General features: G+C 33.7%; 1 protein-coding gene across 1 annotated transcript; it reads left to right on the forward strand.

Annotated features, from left to right (window-relative positions):
* Positions 1-357: 357 nt before the first annotated feature.
* On the forward strand, positions 358-1319 carry LOC120158742 (uncharacterized mitochondrial protein AtMg00810-like). Its single transcript, XM_039169520.1, has 2 exons — positions 358-450; positions 927-1319. Exons 1-2 carry the CDS (start codon positions 358-360, stop codon positions 1317-1319), a joined length of 486 nt encoding a protein of 161 aa, XP_039025451.1.
* The last annotated feature ends 16142 nt before the right edge of the window (positions 1320-17461 follow it).

Raw genomic sequence — 17461 nt, forward strand, 5'->3', positions numbered from 1 at the left:
CTCAAAGTTTCTTTTCTTCTACCTCTCATTTACTTGGTCCTAAAACCTATGCTGAAGCCATTAGTAATCCCTTGTGGGTCCATGCCATTAAGGAAGAGATTACTACTTTGGAGTCAAATCACACTTGGTTTGTAGTTACTTTGACTTCTGGTAAAACTCCAATAGGCTGCAAGTGGGTATATAGAATCAAGTACAAGGCCAATGAGGATGTTGAGCGTTTTAAACTAGTCTTGTTGCTAAAGGGTTCAATAAAAAAAAGGTTTTGATTTTGTGGATACCTTCTCTCCGGTTGCTAAGTTAGTTACTGTTCAAACTATACTTGCTCTTCCTTCTATTTTTAAATGGTCTCTCTATCAAATGGATGTGTACAATGCATTTTCACAAGGTGACTTAGTTGAAGAAGTCTATATGGAACTTCTTGATGGATTTTGCAGCCAGGGGGAGTCTAAGGTTTGTAGGCTGCACAAATCTCTTTATGGATTAAAACAAGCTTCTAGGAATTGGAGCTTAAAGCTAATAGAAGCATTACTCATAGGTGGTTACACGCAAACCAAGCATGATTACTCTATGTTCACAAAATAGCAAGGGAGTGGTATAGTGATTTTGCTTGTTTGCTTTGATGACCTTTTAATTACTAGCAGCAATAAAGCAATGGTAGAGGAGCTTAAACATATTTTAAATAGTAACTTTAAAATGAAGGACCTTGGATAATTAAAATACTTTCTAGGGTTACAGGTTCTAAGGTCAAAAGAAGGTATTGTGCTAAACTACCGAAAATATGCATTAGAATTGATTGAAGAAACTGGGACAGTGGGAGCCAAATCAACTATGACTCCATTAGAGCGAAACGAGAAACTTACTACAGTTGAATATGATGGAGCACATTGTAAGGATGAGCATTTGTTATAAGACAAGTCTGTTTTCAGAGACTGATAGGCAGATTGATATATCTTACCCATACAAGGCCGGATATTGCTTATGCAGTACATTTCCTAAGTCAGTTTATGCACCAACCAAAGCAATCTCATCTTGAAGCTGCATTAAGGGTGGTAAGATATATTAAGAAAAATCCTGGTAAGGGGATTTTATTAAATGCAGCAAGTGAATACAAACTGTTTACTTATTGTGATTTTGATTGGCCATCTTGCCGAATGACTAGAAAATCTATAACAAGTTTTTGCATAAAACTTGGAATGTCCTTGTTCTCTTGGAAGTCTAAGAATAAAAATACCATTGCACGATCTTCTGCTGAAGCTGAGTATAGAAGCATGGCAGGGGCAGCTGCTGAAATAATATGGCTGAGAGGTTTGCTAACATAATTGGGATTGAAGATTATCCAAAAAAAAACATAATTGGGATTGAAGAGTATGGAACCAGCTAAGTTAATGCTTGACAGCAAGGCAGCCTTGCAGATAGCAGAAAATATGGTTTTCCATGAGAGAACTAAACATATTGAAATAGATTGTCACTTTGTTAGAGAAAAAATCCAAGAAAGTCTAATACAAATTGAACACATCAGAACAGGGGAGTAATAAGAATACTTGATGACCAAAGTCTTGGGCGTACATCAACATGAATATTTGGTTTCCAAGTTGGGGTTCAAAGATATCTTTCAACCACCAACTTGAGAGGAGTGTAAGAAAGTGTTAATTAGCTTTGATTAACTGTACAATTTATTGTTTTTTAGTTTGTTAGCTTATGATTAGTAGATTAGTTACAACATATTCTTTGTATATAAGGACTTTTTTATGTAAATAAATGATTGAAATAAATGAAATAATTCTACCAAAATATTAGTTTGTATTTTTTAACAGATTTACCTGTAAACTAATATGTTTTATGAATGATATGTCCATTGCATGATTAAACATGATTTTTGGTTTATTTTTCTGTGGTTTCACTTAGCATGAATGATAAGGATTGGTATGTGTCTGATTTCCTTCAATATCTAATGTGGCATTCAGATACTTGAGGTCATACATCCCGCATGGAGTGTTACACCCTTGATCAATACATATGAACTCTAAATTTGGATTAAAAGACCCTGAATTAATAATATCTCAATTTAAGGTTTAGGAATCAAATTGGAACTAACTTTAATTATGTATTGAACACTCCAAAGAAGAGATCAAGATAAGTACTTCAGAAGTTGGAGCTTGGATTTGAGTTTGGATAGCTAAAATTCAACCATTAATGCCGTGAAATATTTGGGCAGAAAGATTTGCAGCAATGGTGTAGAACCAATGAAGAAGAAGGCTTGTTTTGATTCTCTTTGCAATTTGCCCAAATTGGCACAATTTGCGCTTTTTTTCTTAATTATAAAATTAGGCTGATTTTTATATAGTATACACCTAAGTTAGCGACTAACCACTAATAAGGAAAATGGTCTAATTGCCATGCATAATTGGACTTTCATTCCTTTTTGATTTGGTCCCCAATTTTTAATGTCTTAAATTTTACAATTTAGTCCTTTTAAAACTTGATTCCTTTCCATTTCAAGGTATTCAAATCTAATTTAATGATTCTAAAATTTCAAAATAGCATGGAAAAATATTTTCCAATCATTAGAAGCTTAAAAAATATAAAACTGATTTTAGCGGTGTTACATGGGTCATCCAATTTGATCATTCATCTAAACTCATGACCTGATCTAGGCATAGCTTGGATAGGTTTTATATTCAAGCAGTACCTTTTCCCTCTTAATAATTCCCACAAAAACTACCAGTGTTGATAAAGAAACGCTACAAGAGTTCTCTTCCCTAGCAATCTGTTGGATGTCTGTCTTTTTCAATTTATCCATCAAACATGTAACCTTCTTAACCATAACCATGTTAGAGATCTACTGCAGATATGTCACTTTCTGAATGAAGCATACCGCTAAAAGTTCGCTTGTTTCTTGCCTTATTCCCTAAATCTTGTTAGTAGCCAGTATTCGCCTTTTTTTTTAGTGGCTTTATTGAGATTTTGACATTGAGTGTGTTCAAGATGATTGAAGGATCAATTCTTCGCATGTCGACAGTGAACATATCCAAATGACAGTACAAGAAAATACAGTTTCAATGATATTAAGGATTGTCATTAAAAGTATCAAATTTAGTTATTGAATATGATAGTGATAAAATTTTTGAGTCGTCACTAATAACTTTGTCACTAGCATATTAATTAACACTTTCGTGAATTTCATCACAATTACTTAAGTTTTTATTACTACATTTTTGACACAGAAAGATAGTAACATTGACAAAAATATTTTATTATAATCATATAATTAAATTAATTAATTAAAAATGTATTACAAAATCAATTATAATATATATTACATTTTTAGTTGTAATCATCTTTGTTAGGAACTTGTATTGCAATCACTATTATTGTAGTTATTATCAATGATAGTTGATGTGATGCAAAATAATTTAGTTGATTTTAAAATATTAAGATTTAAACCTAATATAACACCAAGTTTCCTTAAATTATATTTAATAAAATAAGATAAAAATATTTGACAATATATTAATTCTTTACAGTGGAAGTCCTAAATTAAAAAACAAAATACTTATAATTGACTTGTGTTTGTAAAATTCACATATATCTCAATAAAAAATCATAAATACATATAAAAACTAACTGAAGAAAAAACTAATCATAATCGAAGAATAAATGACACTTTCAAATCTTATATTATTGTCGATCAATTATTTAATTAATAAAAATAAAATTCATAACAATATAAAATAATATAGTTAAAAGGTGAAGACAATTTTATTAATTTTTTATTAGTCTTATAGTTGTTGTACAATTTAAATTGTTATTGACCACAATCGATCAAATTAGAGCATAACAACTAAAATCACTATTTGCACATAGTATAGAGACTAATGACAAAGTCTGATGTCAATATTTATTACAATCAAAAGGAAAATGGTAGGTGACAACCAATTTTATTGTTACAAAAATATCATATGATAGTGATAACTTTATATGTCGTCACTATCGTATCATTTCCCGCCAAAAAAATAATTGATGTCAATTTTGATATCCTAATAGTGTCAAATTTTTGTGATAGCAAAATTTGTGTCACGATTATATATTTATTGTGAGAAATTAATTGTGAAAAAAAATTTAATTGTCACCATTATTACTATAACAATGACAAAATAAAAATACATCACAATTACTTTTATTAATAGTGTCGTACAAAATTTTTGTCACAAGAAACTTTATATTTATGAAAACTTAATTTGTCACTAAAATTCTTTATTTCCCAATACCTTAATTAAGGAACGTCTTTTTAGGTAAGGGGAGTGGGAGTAATTTGTGTAATTTTTCCTTGATCTCCCTTGAAGAGGTGATAGTCTTCGTCTGCTCAGTAACTCTACCCTTCTTGAATCCATGGCATCTAAACTTTCCAATTTGATATGAGTCCAATCCAAAGCATTAATTCTTCTGTTGATCTACATCAATTCAGAAGATTGAGTGGAGGACGTGGTGACGGCATGCTGGGAGATTGTAAGGATCGCATATAACATTCTTTGATTGTCTATTGGGTTGTCTTCATGTACCCTTTTCCATGGGAGTGCGGAACTTCACGGTTAAGCTGAATGTGGCCAATATCAGCTTGACCTTCCTCATGAAAGTTCTTCCAAAGATTGCATTGTAAGCGGAAGGTTGGTTTATCACAAGGAACTTCGTATTTATTGTGACAAAATTTTTGTCATCTCCTAAGGTAACGTGCAACACTACGAATCCCTTAACCTTTGTTGGATGCTTAGAAAAATATAAGTGGATCCACGTAGTTTTAGATACTCCTAAGACCCTTCCATCCTTTGAAAGGCTTCCCATTGTAAGACTTCTATTGTGATTTTTTGTGATTGATGTAACCTTTAAAACAAGGGATGGTGCTAGAATTTTGGTTCAAGGAGACAAATTACAATTAACAATAAAAAATAGAGGAACAAAATAAAAATATATAAAAAATTAAAGACCTAAATAATAATTATCCTTATATTTTTTAATAATAATATTTTTTGGGGTGGGGGAGTGCCCCCAAAGGCTCCGTCCCTGCTTCAAGACATAAATGGCTCCCCATGGTTTTAGCATGTGTGGCATTTGATTAATGATTGGAAAATGTGATAGTAATTAATCAATAAAAGTGAGCAATGTGTTTTTTACTTTAGTTTCGTGTCACTCGTGTAACCTTTAGGATTTGATCAAAACATTTGAATAGTCTTGAATGACACATGCGTGCTCCGACAGTCAAGATAATTTATCTCCTCATTTAGACTACAGAGGTATTAAACTACTCAGCCATACCATGAAGCTATGGGAAAGGGTGATAGAGACTAGCTTGAGACAGGTTACTAGGGTTTCGGAAAACCAATTTAGCTTTATTCCAGGCAGGTCTACTACGGAGGCGATTCATCTACTTCGACGGCTTGTGGAGAAATATAGGGGAAAATAGAGATCTTCACATGACGTTCATTGACCTTGAGAAGGCGTATGATAGCGTTCCTCGCGATACGATCTGGAAGACCTTGGAAACTAGACGGATACCATCTGCTTATATCCGGGCAATTCGTGATATGTACTGTAGATCTACTACATACGTCAGGACTACAATTGGCGACACCGAGGCATTCACGGTGGAAATTGGACTCCACCAGAGGTCGGCTCTTAGCCCTTACATCTTCGCCTTGATTATGGACGACATCTATTGTGCGACACCAGACGGTGTTCCATGGTGTATGTTTTTCACTGACGACATTGTTCTAGTTGCTGAAACAAAAACTGAGTTGAATAGTAGACTGACTACCTGGAAGACTGTTTTGGAAGAAAAAGGTTTAAGGATCAATATTGAAAAGATAGAGTATTTATGCTCAAACTTCAGTGGGAACCAAAACAATGAAGATGTAGAAGTAAGCATAGAAGGACATGTTCTCCCCTCAAAGGATTGTTTCAAGTACCTAGGGTCTATGATTCATAAAGATAGGGGTGTAGATGATCATGTTACACACCGTATAAAGGCAGGATGGCTAAAGTGGAGGGCTGCTACTGGAGTTTTGTGTGACAAGAAGGTGCCTCTAAAACTTAAGGGAGAATTTTATAGAATGGCAATAAGACCAGCGCTGCTGTATGGATTAGAATGATGGGCAATCAAGAAGGATCACGAAAAGAGGATGGAGGCCGCAGAAATGAGAATGCTTCGATGGGCATGTGGTAGGACTCTGTGGGACATGACACCAAACTATGCTATTAGGATGTCCTTAGGGGTGGTGCATGTATCTGAAAAATTGAGGGAGGGAAGACTACGGTGGTTTGGGCATGTCCTTCGGCGACAATCGTCGGCTGCGGTCAGAAGGGTAGAGTCGATTACAATCGATGGTACCAGAAGGAGAGGACGCCCAAGGCAGACATGGAAAGACTGCTTGAGATCTGATTTGAAGGATTTAACCCTTACCGAGGACATGAACTCTGATAGGAAAGTATGGAGACTTAAGACCAGGGTAGCCGAGTACTGCGGGTCACATCCTAGGGTGTATCATCTCTGTATTCTTTTAATGCCTTTGTAGTAATTTCCATGACTTCTACTTTTTATACGTTTCTGTCATTGGAATTTATGAAGGCTTAGAACTAGGGTAGCGGAGTAGTGTTGCCTTAGTTTAGGATTTAACCCATTTGACTTTATTCCTTCTCGTAGCTTGCTATCGTTGACTTATGTGTATCCTTCTCTTCATGTTTCCTCTTTTAAATTTAGTCGGGTCTTACATTTCTGTCTATATGCAGATTTATTTTACACAGGGATTTATTTGCAGGGATTACTTCCCATTACAGACGCGCATATGAAGACTGCATATGAAGACTGTTCAACTATGTATTTATTTATTTATTTATTTATTTATACATGCATTGCATTTTATCTTTATTTCTAATTTTCGGTCTGTCAGAGGTCTTCCACGGAAGTTGCTCTCAACCTGGCATTGTGGATATCCTACTACCCTACCTCCCCCTTACCCCATTGCATATGGGAATAGGGTATTGTTGTTGTTGTTGAGGTTTTGTATCATAATCAATTTTATAATACAACTTATGTTCAGTTAAATAACAAGTAATCCAATGAGACGATATTTGCTATCATTTTATTGTTTTTACAGGTAATGTTAAGTTTGAGGATGATGTACATACAACATAAATAAATATACAAAAGTTTCATTTATATCATTTTATTTCAAATGAGTTCAATAATTATATAAATTACTTCACTTAAAAAAAACCTCTAACAATGTGATCTTTGAAACTTTATCGTAACTTATGTGTCATATTCGGGGTGTTAAACACGAAATATAGATTTCAGCTAAGGTCATTTGACCTCATAAAATTAAATTACAAATAAATAATGGAAAACAAAATTAGATTGGCCTCTTGTATTTGTACATAAGGAGAAAAAAATCGACTTGTTTGATATTTGTACCTAGATTTCGTGGACCTCCGTCAGGTTTTTTCATCAAAAAATCAATAATAAGTTTTGTTTTAAAATAAAATTAAGGTTGTGCGATTCTTTTCAAATATCTACAACACTTACAGCAGTGATTTTCTAAGACAAAAACAATAGAATCAGCAAAATCACACAAATAAGATGGTCAAAACTAGAGTTAAATACATAATAAAATACTTCAAAAATATTTTATCTTTGTTTTAATTATCTAACTATTTTTTTAAATTATATGTAATTACTATTTAAAAAATTAACAACAATACTGATATGATTTTTTAAAAGTAATTTTAAGTTTTCACAAACTATATTCTCAGTTGAATTAATATTTTAATATAATAATTAAATTATAAAATTAATTTTAGAATTAATCGAATTTTCGGACATAATTGAATTTGTCAAAAATTCATAAAAAATAACTCAAAGTCCAAATTAATTTGAAATTTTGTTTCAAATGCTTTCCAACTTAGTTGAGTCTTTTCAAAAATATGTTCGATCATTTTCAAACTTTAAATTCTAGTTTCCAAGGTATTTTGGCTCAAAGGATTGATCCCCTTAGCAAAAGGATCAATCCATCAAAGACAGAATCGATCCTTTCACCAAAAGGATTAATCCCTCAATGAAAATGAGCAATCCCTTCCCTTAAAGGTTCTTGTGCATTAAATGTTGTTTTTGGTTGTAGGTAATGGCTATAATGTTTCCCCACAGCTCCAAACGGATAGAATTGAAAGAGAATGCATAAATTGAAGGTAAAAGCATCTCAAGGTTACCAAGAACCATATTGAACCAAACTATCAACATTAAAAAAAGTCTTGTGTGATTGATTTCTCAAGTTCTTTACTATAATAAACTTGTGAGCTTCATTGTGTTGGGATTGTCGGCTCACCTCATGGCGCAGCGGAAACAAAAATTGTACGGTTTCACCAGCGATCCAAGTACGATAAACCAAAATCGGGAGGAAATGATGCGAATACTTACAGCGAGTTCCTTGAAAAATAGAAAGGACATCAGCGACTAATGGTAAAACGGTTGCTAGGCCTTACACCTCCTTTTATATCCAAGTTACCCTTACATATTAGGGATTTTATTATTTCAAATTAATTAAATCTTTATTTAATTAATTTAAATTAAATATTCGGGATAATTAAAACATATGTATATCAAATATACATATATTAACTCTAGATATATTTTAGTTACGTACAACAAATTGTACATCTTTGCTCATTTCAATCCTAGGGTTTGACCCTGTAGGTTCTTGTAACATTAACAGTAATTATTAGAACAATTCTAATATTACATATAATGAGTTACATCTAGCAATATATCATTGTAACCTAAGTTACAAGAAAATATGATTCGACATATCATCTTCGTGATTAACTCTTTTTTGTATTACATCCTTTTGCCCTTTATATCTAAAATATACACAAGTCTTGGAATAGTCGCACTTGTATAGCCAATCTATTGTTTCTTGATATCTAGAGTAGACTTTAATTAACGAATAATTTTTGATATCTCATATCAACGTATTCGAGCATGGACATGCATTTCTAGTCTCACTCAATCAAGTGGCATGTGATATATTTCCTATTATGTAGGAAGGACAAATAATATCTTAATCATACACATCCACTACATATATCGAGATATATTCAATAATAATTTTATAGAGCAGCCAATTACAGTGCATGTTTAACTGCATCAAAACATACAACAATATATGTTGGGATAGTATTGATCTCAAGTCTGATGATCATACATATAGTCATCACCATGAGCAATGTTATGACTGTCTCATAATAATCCAAGACATATGCTCATGGTGGGTCAATCTAATACATTGTTCTCTAACAATATAATCATGTATCAATTCTAACATCTCTATGTCAATGACAACTCGTTGTCATCAATCAATAACATGTTAGTCTTAAGCCTATTATTATTGTCCATGCCCATAATAAAACTTGACTAGGGATCTTTTAATAATAACATTTATGTTATTATATGGACTTTATTATCTTCTAGTTTATGTTAAACACATATATATAACTGAAAATAATAGCGGCAATGCCTTTATTCAATAAAATCGGTAAATAAAATGAATCATTACAATCATCATATGATTGGTCTTTGGGCATACTCTAATATACTGTTTATTTTGCTCAAGTATTATCTGGTGGGTGCTTAAATTGTGCAATCATATTTTTCTTGTGAGGGTTTCTCTTAGTTTGATTAAATTGTAATTCCTTTGTAGAAAGAGTGTAACCAAAGTTTTGGGTATAAACCTTGTAAATTGTTGTAAGGTTACACTATTCCTCAAAGGTTAGTAAATCCAGTGGATTTATAAATCCTTAGTGTGAATGATAAGGTTGTGGATATATATTTTGGTTGATAAACTCGAACAACTCTAAATTGTTGTGCAAATCTTTTTATTTTTCAATCACTTCCACCAAAATTTTTGAAAGGCCAATTCACCCTCTCTTGGTGTATTTTGGTTGATCAAAAGGGCTAACAATTGGTATTAGAGTGGGTATTTATCGATGGTCTAACAACCTTGAGAAGGTCATAGAAGAGTTCTATCAATTTCTTCAATCAACCACAAAGATGGCTTGAACCTCTGGCTCTTACTACAACGAATATTCTTAATTGGCCAACAAGCCATCTTATTTTAATGAAACAAATTATGCCTATTGAAAGAATAGGATGAAGCTCTATATTAACAAAATGATCTAGGAGCTTAGAACATTATTTGTTTTTCTACTCCAACTAATGAGAAGTTTTTCTAATCCAAGTAGTCAATGATTTGGTCAAAAGGATCAATCATTTTTCTTAGGAGATTGATCCTTTGAGCCAATAATATATGAAAACTCGACTTTAAAGTGTGAAAGAGATCAAGTATATTTTTGAAAAGGTTCGACTAAGTAGGAAAATAATTAAAATAAATTTTCAAGTTAATTTGGACTTTAAAGAATTTTTGATAAATTCTTAAAATTTTTATTAAGTCCAAAAATCAATTTTACAATTCAGTTGTTATATAAAATATTAATTCAACAATATTCCTCTTTTTTATATAACAAAATTCTTTGAAAATTTGTTTTTGAAAAAAAAATGCTCCCCTTTGAAAAATAATGAAATAGTTTATGAATTTGTTAAAGAAAATTTTAAGCTCAAAATTAATTTTGAAAAATCATTTTTTATTTTATACTAACTTTTCCCCTTTTTGTTATATAAAAAATAATTCGCAATTTTAGGACAATGTACAAGTGGATAAAGTAATATCAAAATAATGCTAAAATCAAGAATAAGCATAATAAAACAAGTGTCATGGCACTTTAACATAAATAGATAAAAGTCATACAAAATGTAAAGTACCAAATTCATAATATCCAAATAAAAACATCCAAGTATCAAATATCAAATAAAAATATTACATCAACTGTCCAAATGTAAATTAATCTAGCAAATTCTATCATATAATAATGAGATGATATGCATATGCTAAGATGGTGAAGAAGGAGAGAAAGACAATCCTTCTCGCTAACGTTGAATTGATTGAGCATCCAGACGATGCTCAATCATATCAAGACAAGATTCAACATGAGACCAAAGAGATATGAGAGTCTGCATCACTGAATAATGAAAATCATGAAGATAAACCTTAGGTGGTGTTAGGTCAACATGTGACGCTCTCTCAGGCTCGTCTCTATCATGTTCATCATGATCATCATCTCCATGATCATTAGTGAAAAGAACCCAATGCATGGATCCCTCGGGATCCTCGATGTAGCCAATCTTCACCATAGTAGTGGTTTTTTCTTCGGAAGTAAATGTGTCAGGCTTTTAATGGATGTCGACATCAAGTAACTCAAACAAGTGACTAAGATGCATCTCATACACTAGATTCGGTCGAGCATTTTATTTTATCGTGCTTAATATATCATTGAATATCATACTCGCTAAATGTAATTTGAGACCTTTTTGGATGCAATTCATCCACCAATATTCACTCTCACGAACCATCAAGAATTTTGTTCCATGAGCTTGGATGATATGGGTTACAATGAGATGAATGAGTCGGTCATTAAGAGAGAAAATAGTGGCTCTTTTGTTTGTAAGGTGTATTTTGGGAGGAAAATAGCCTTTTTTGTTGTCATCATTGGTAAGAGGTAAGTTGAATGTTTGGCCGATGAAATTTGTGGAGATGGTAATGGTTTAACCCATGAGATAGAAGATAATGGTTCGATGAATGATGTCATCAAGAACCTTATGGGTGTGGACTTTATTAAGCACCTTGTGGGTATGAATGCTTAAAAGTAATTTGGAAGAATTAAAAACAGATTTTTAGCTAGGAAAAGGTTCTTGGCCGAATGGTTTTTATGGTGGTTTTGGTTGTGGAATTTTATAGTACACTTTGTAGTTGTAAGATAAAGATTTTGGATTTTGGAAAAAAATTTGAAATGGGTAAAGCTCCCTCCAAGAAAACAATGATATTTACAATTAAAAATAGTTCTTTACCCACCTAATTCAACCCAATTTTGACTGAATTGAAAAATTAAAATGTTAGGGTTTTTGAAAAATCTGACCTAAATGTGTTGATTCCTCCAATAAGATGAATAAACATTGAAAGTGAGTTTAATAGAAGAATTTTACACGAAAAACCCCCTTGAAAATATATTCGAATTTAAGGTTGTGATTACATGTGGGTATGGGATGTTTTTTTTGGATTATTTGGTTTGAAATAGAGAGTGTGAGGGTTGGTATGTGGCTTAATAAAGTTAAAATAGTCTTCCCCTGTAAATTTGCTCTAAATGGACCAATCCATCACAAAAAGGGATCAATCTTTTTAGAAAATGGATTGATCCTTTTAGGAAAAGGGATCAATAATTTTTCTAGGAAATACAAGGGATCGATCCTTTCTTTAAATGGATTAATCATTTTTTTTTAATTTGCAATTTTATTCCAAGAACCAAATTGAATGACACTAAGAACTATTTTGATGCAACCTAAGTCATATGATTGTTATGAAATTAATTTTAATGGCTTGGAGAATGCTAAATATCCATGAATTTCAACTTGAAACATCAAATTATGAAAATTTTCATAATTGATCAAATTAGTCCATAATTTGGACAACTAAAATCTAAATCTAGTCACACAAACATACAATTTCTCTAAAAGTCCTAAACATGCATATTTTCAATTTTGGTATATTTAACCATCATATTCTAAAAAAATTCAACATACATGATCAATTAAGCATGAAGAACATGATTTCACATAAACAAACAATATTATGCATTTAAGGCTAAAAATCATCAACATAAGCATATTAGACCAACTCGTGCAGTAAAAAATTCCTCTAACTAATTATACTTAAGCACTATGTGGGGACACTCAATCATGTATATAAACATATTCAATCATATAATTAACATGAAATTGCATGAAATTATAACTTTTTATCACTTGAATCAAGGTTGATTTGTTAGGTCTCATTCTCTTCAAGCGTCTTAGTGTGTTTGCTCACAATAGCTCCCACACATCTACAATAGAAAATTATACAAATATTGGTACTCAAATCATTTTGAGTCCATTGAAATTAATTTCAAATAATTTAGTCCTCTTAGGTATCCATGCAGATAGAATATCCTTCTTTTTGTTAGCAATGAGTCCTATAGGGACCAATCAACTTTTAATCATTTTTCCTTTAAGATTAAAGGGAATTAACATGTCTATTGTAAAAGTCATTTTTAATAAAATTTGGCTTAGATCAATGACCATTTTCAAATTTGATTTTAATAATTTTGTTAAAATGACCTTTTTCTTTCTTAATATCATCAATTTTCTTTTGACGATCCTCATGAACTTTGGAAATCAAATTTTGCAAATCTAGATTCTTTTTTCTCGAAATCATTTAATTTTTCTTGAAAATAATTAACGTTGCTTTATGTTTACTAGTAGCCTTAGAAAGTGAGTTATTTTCAATTTTGAATGAATCTTTTTGTATTTTAAAATCACGACCTCGCATTCTAGAGTTAATTCATTATAGACATCTTCCAACTCATCAAATGTATATGAATTTGAATCGGATGAGTTAAAAGTACCTTTTAATATACATGGATTTTCATAAGACAAAGGATGGTTACTTCATCATCTTTATGATTAGTAATGTACTCATCACTCTAAGTAGCGAAAAAGCCTTCTTTGGCTTGTTTGATCTCATCTTCTTCAATAATGGACAGTCATACTTGGCATGTCCTATTTTTTTAAAATTATAACATACAATGAGGTCCTTCTTTGATTCATGCTTTATATATGTAACACCCTCAAAATGATGCAGGTGATCCGCTCCGATCCAAAGTGTTACACTAGGGCCACCAGAGCGACCCACAGTCAAATCTAGGAAAATTTTACCTTTTGTTAAAACATGTAAGATCATAAAACAATTTATTAAATAAAATACAAGTGCAGAAAACCATTCATATATTACAAACACAATTAAAATCATACAAGTTTAGACTCAGTATATAAAAAATCAAATGTGTAAAACCCTAATTTAGGGGCTAAATTTTAGAAATTATAATGTATTTAATTTAAGTAATATTTTGAAAGAAATTGAGGATTAAATTGTAAAATCGCAAAGTTAGAAGACCATTTTAGGAAGTGTAGGAAATTCAGGGACCCAGTTATGAATTTACCCATTTTTCTTATATGTTGAATTATAAACTCTCTCCCCCCGTGTAATATGGTTTTTCCCATATTATTTTTTCATTTTCTCTCCCCCTCCAACCCTCATATGACCACCAATTTCTCCACTGTCCGGCCACAGTTTGTCGATCCGAAACCACCATCGTGTTCTTTGTCGACCGATGAAAAAAAGCCCTCAAACCTCTCATCGTGAATCGGCATCGTTCGTTGTAAATCTTAATCGGAAGTATCATAGGTTTTAACTCGATCGCTATTGGTTTTTTGTCGATTCAGGTCGATCCGGCCACCCGTTTTCGACACCTCCCACACCATCGTGTTCCTTGCATCATTCCGAGTCCACCGGTGTTCTTCTTGTATCTGTCGTTATCGGTGCGTGAAGGGGTGAAAATGTTGAAGTTTCTAATGTTTCGGGATCATGCTCTCCACTGTTCAAAATTGTGAACCAAGCTTGGTAAGTGTCTCAAAATGCCTTTAAATATTTTTAGAAATTTTGACAGAATATTTTGGACCCTCTAGGCCTCCACACGCTTCCCCACACGCCAGCCTTGCAAGTGGGCTTCGTCTGGTAGTATGGGGAAGCTGATTAAGCCAAGCCGAGCCACCGAGCTGAACCACTTAGCTAAGCCGCCGAGCCGAGTGAGTCAACCCGTACTGAGTTAACTCGGTTGATTCAACTCACTAGGTTAACTCGTTGACTTTGACCGAGTCAACCCATTGACCATTGACTTTGACAGAGTCAAACTGTTGACCGTTGACATTGACTTTGACAAAAAAAGTCAAAATTTTTGAAAAGTCATATTTTATGTTTTTCGACGTCCTGAGTCTAATTTCGAAATCTGTTTCACAAAATTCCAACCTGATAAGCTGTTTTTAATTGATTTATCACCCGATTGGATCCATTTTCGCAATTAAGCTATGTTTTTGATGAAATTTCTGTTGGACTAGGGGAGGGGGAAAAACGTTTCTTCTGGGATCAATTAGATGATGTACTTAGGAGTATTCCACAGGACCAAAGAGTTTTTATAGGGGGAGACTTCAATGGCCATATAGGTAGTGCAACCGACGAGTATCACAGTGTTCATGGGGGTTTCGGTTTTGGTAGTAGAAATGAGGAGGGGAATATGTTGCTTGAATTTGCTACTGCACATGATATGGTGGTCACTAACTCGTTATTTAACAAGAGAGATGTGAACTTTATTACGTTCCATAGCGGGGGACATTGTACCCAAATCGACTACATCCTGGTTCGAAGTCGAGATCAATGGGTTTGCATTAACTATATGGTGTTCCCTGAAGAGGCATGTGCATCACAACACATATTGTTGGTTTTGGTGTTCCACATACGTCACGGGCGGAGCACTCATAGAAGGGCTAAACTTGGTAAACCTAGGATCCTTTGGAAGAACTTACATGGAACGACAGTTGATGACTTTAGGAGTAAGGTTTTGTCTAATACAGGTTTTGGAACTACAAACTCAAATAATGCATATATGTTATGGAAAATATGGCAAATTCCATCAGAGAGGTGGGCAAAAACACCCTTGGGCTGTCGACAGAGAAGGTCAATGAGCATAAAGAATCGTGGTGGTGGAATGACGAAGTTCAAACTAAGGTGAAGACAAAGCAAACTTGCTTCAAGGAGTTTCTACAATGCAATGACGACGAAGAAAGATCGAGAGCTAAACAAAGATACAAGGAGGCAAAGAGGGAAGCCAAGAAAACGATGGCTAAAGAAAAAGATAAGGCATACGAGGAAATGTACAAGAGATTAGACACCAAGGAAGGAAAAAACGACATCTTCAGGCTTGCAAAATCCAGTGAGAATAGGAAAAAGGATCTAGGTAGCATTAGGTTTATTAAGGACAACAATGGTGTTTTTTTAGTGAAAGATAATGATATTAAGAGGGTTTAGGGTAGTTATTTCTTTGGCCTAATTAATGATGGTGCCTCTCCCTGCAGAGATAGTACCGTTGATGGATCAGCCGACCATTATACTACGACCAATGACTGCTCTACAAGTAAGATTGGGTTTGAGGAAGTCAAAATGGCTCTTAGAAAGATGGGTAGGGACAAAGCTACCGGTCCAGATCAAATTCCTATCACTGTGTGGTTGGCCCTAAGAGAAGAGGGAGTTAAGTGGTTGACTAACATCTTTAATATTATTTTAGACACTGCCAAGAGTTCAGAGGAGTGGAGAGAGTCTATGGTGATACCAGTCTATAAGAATAAAGGAGATCCCCAATGTTGTGGCAACTACAGAGGTATTAAACTACTCAGCCATACTATGAAGCTATGAGAAAGGGTTATAGAGGCTAGGGTTGAGACAGGTTACTAGGGTTTCAGAAAACCAATTTGGCTTTATGCCAGGCAAGTCTACTACGGAGGCGATTCATCTACTTTGACGGCTTATGGAGAAATATAGGGAAAAATAGAGATATTCACATGGTGTTCATTGACCTTGAGAAGGCGTATGATAGCGTTCCCCACGAAACGATCTGGAAGACCTTGGAAACGAGACGGATCCCAACTGCTTATATATGGGCAATTCGTGACATGTACTGTAGTCTACTACATACATCAGGACTAGAGTTGGTGACACTGAGGCTTTCCCGATAGAAATCGGACTCCATCAGGGGTCAACACATAGCCCTTACATCTTCACCTTGATTATGGACGACATCTATTGTGTGACACCAGACGGTGTTCCATGGTACATGCTTTTCGCTGACGACATTGTCCTAGTTGCTTAAACAAAACCTGAGCTAAATAGTAGACTGGCTACCTGGAAGACTGCTTTGGAAGAAAAAGGTCTAAGGATCAATATTGAAAAGACAGAGTATTTATGTTCAAACTTCAGTGGGAACCAAAACGATGAAGATGTAGAAGTATGCATAGAAGGACACATTCTCCCCTCAAGGGATTGTTTCAAGTACCTAGGGTCTATGTTACATAAAGATGGGGGTGTAGATGATGACGTTACACACCGTATAAAGGCGGGATGGCTAAAGTGGAGGGCTGCTACAGGAGTTTTATGTGACAAGAAGGTCCTCTAAAACTTAAGGGAAAATTTTATAGAATGGCAATAAGACCAACGCTGCTGTATGGATCATAATGTTGGGCAATCAAGAAGGATAACGTAAGGAGGATGGAGGCTGTAGAAGTGAGAATACTTCGATGGGCATGTGGTAAGATTCTATGGGACATGACACCAAACTCTTCTATTAGGATGTCCTTGGGGGTGGTGCCCGTATCCGAAAAATTGAG

Source organism: Hibiscus syriacus, unplaced genomic scaffold, assembly GCF_006381635.1.
Source record: "Hibiscus syriacus cultivar Baekdansim isolate YM2019G1 unplaced genomic scaffold, ASM638163v2 tig00111330_pilon, whole genome shotgun sequence".
Classification (NCBI taxonomy): Eukaryota; Viridiplantae; Streptophyta; class Magnoliopsida; order Malvales; family Malvaceae; genus Hibiscus; species Hibiscus syriacus.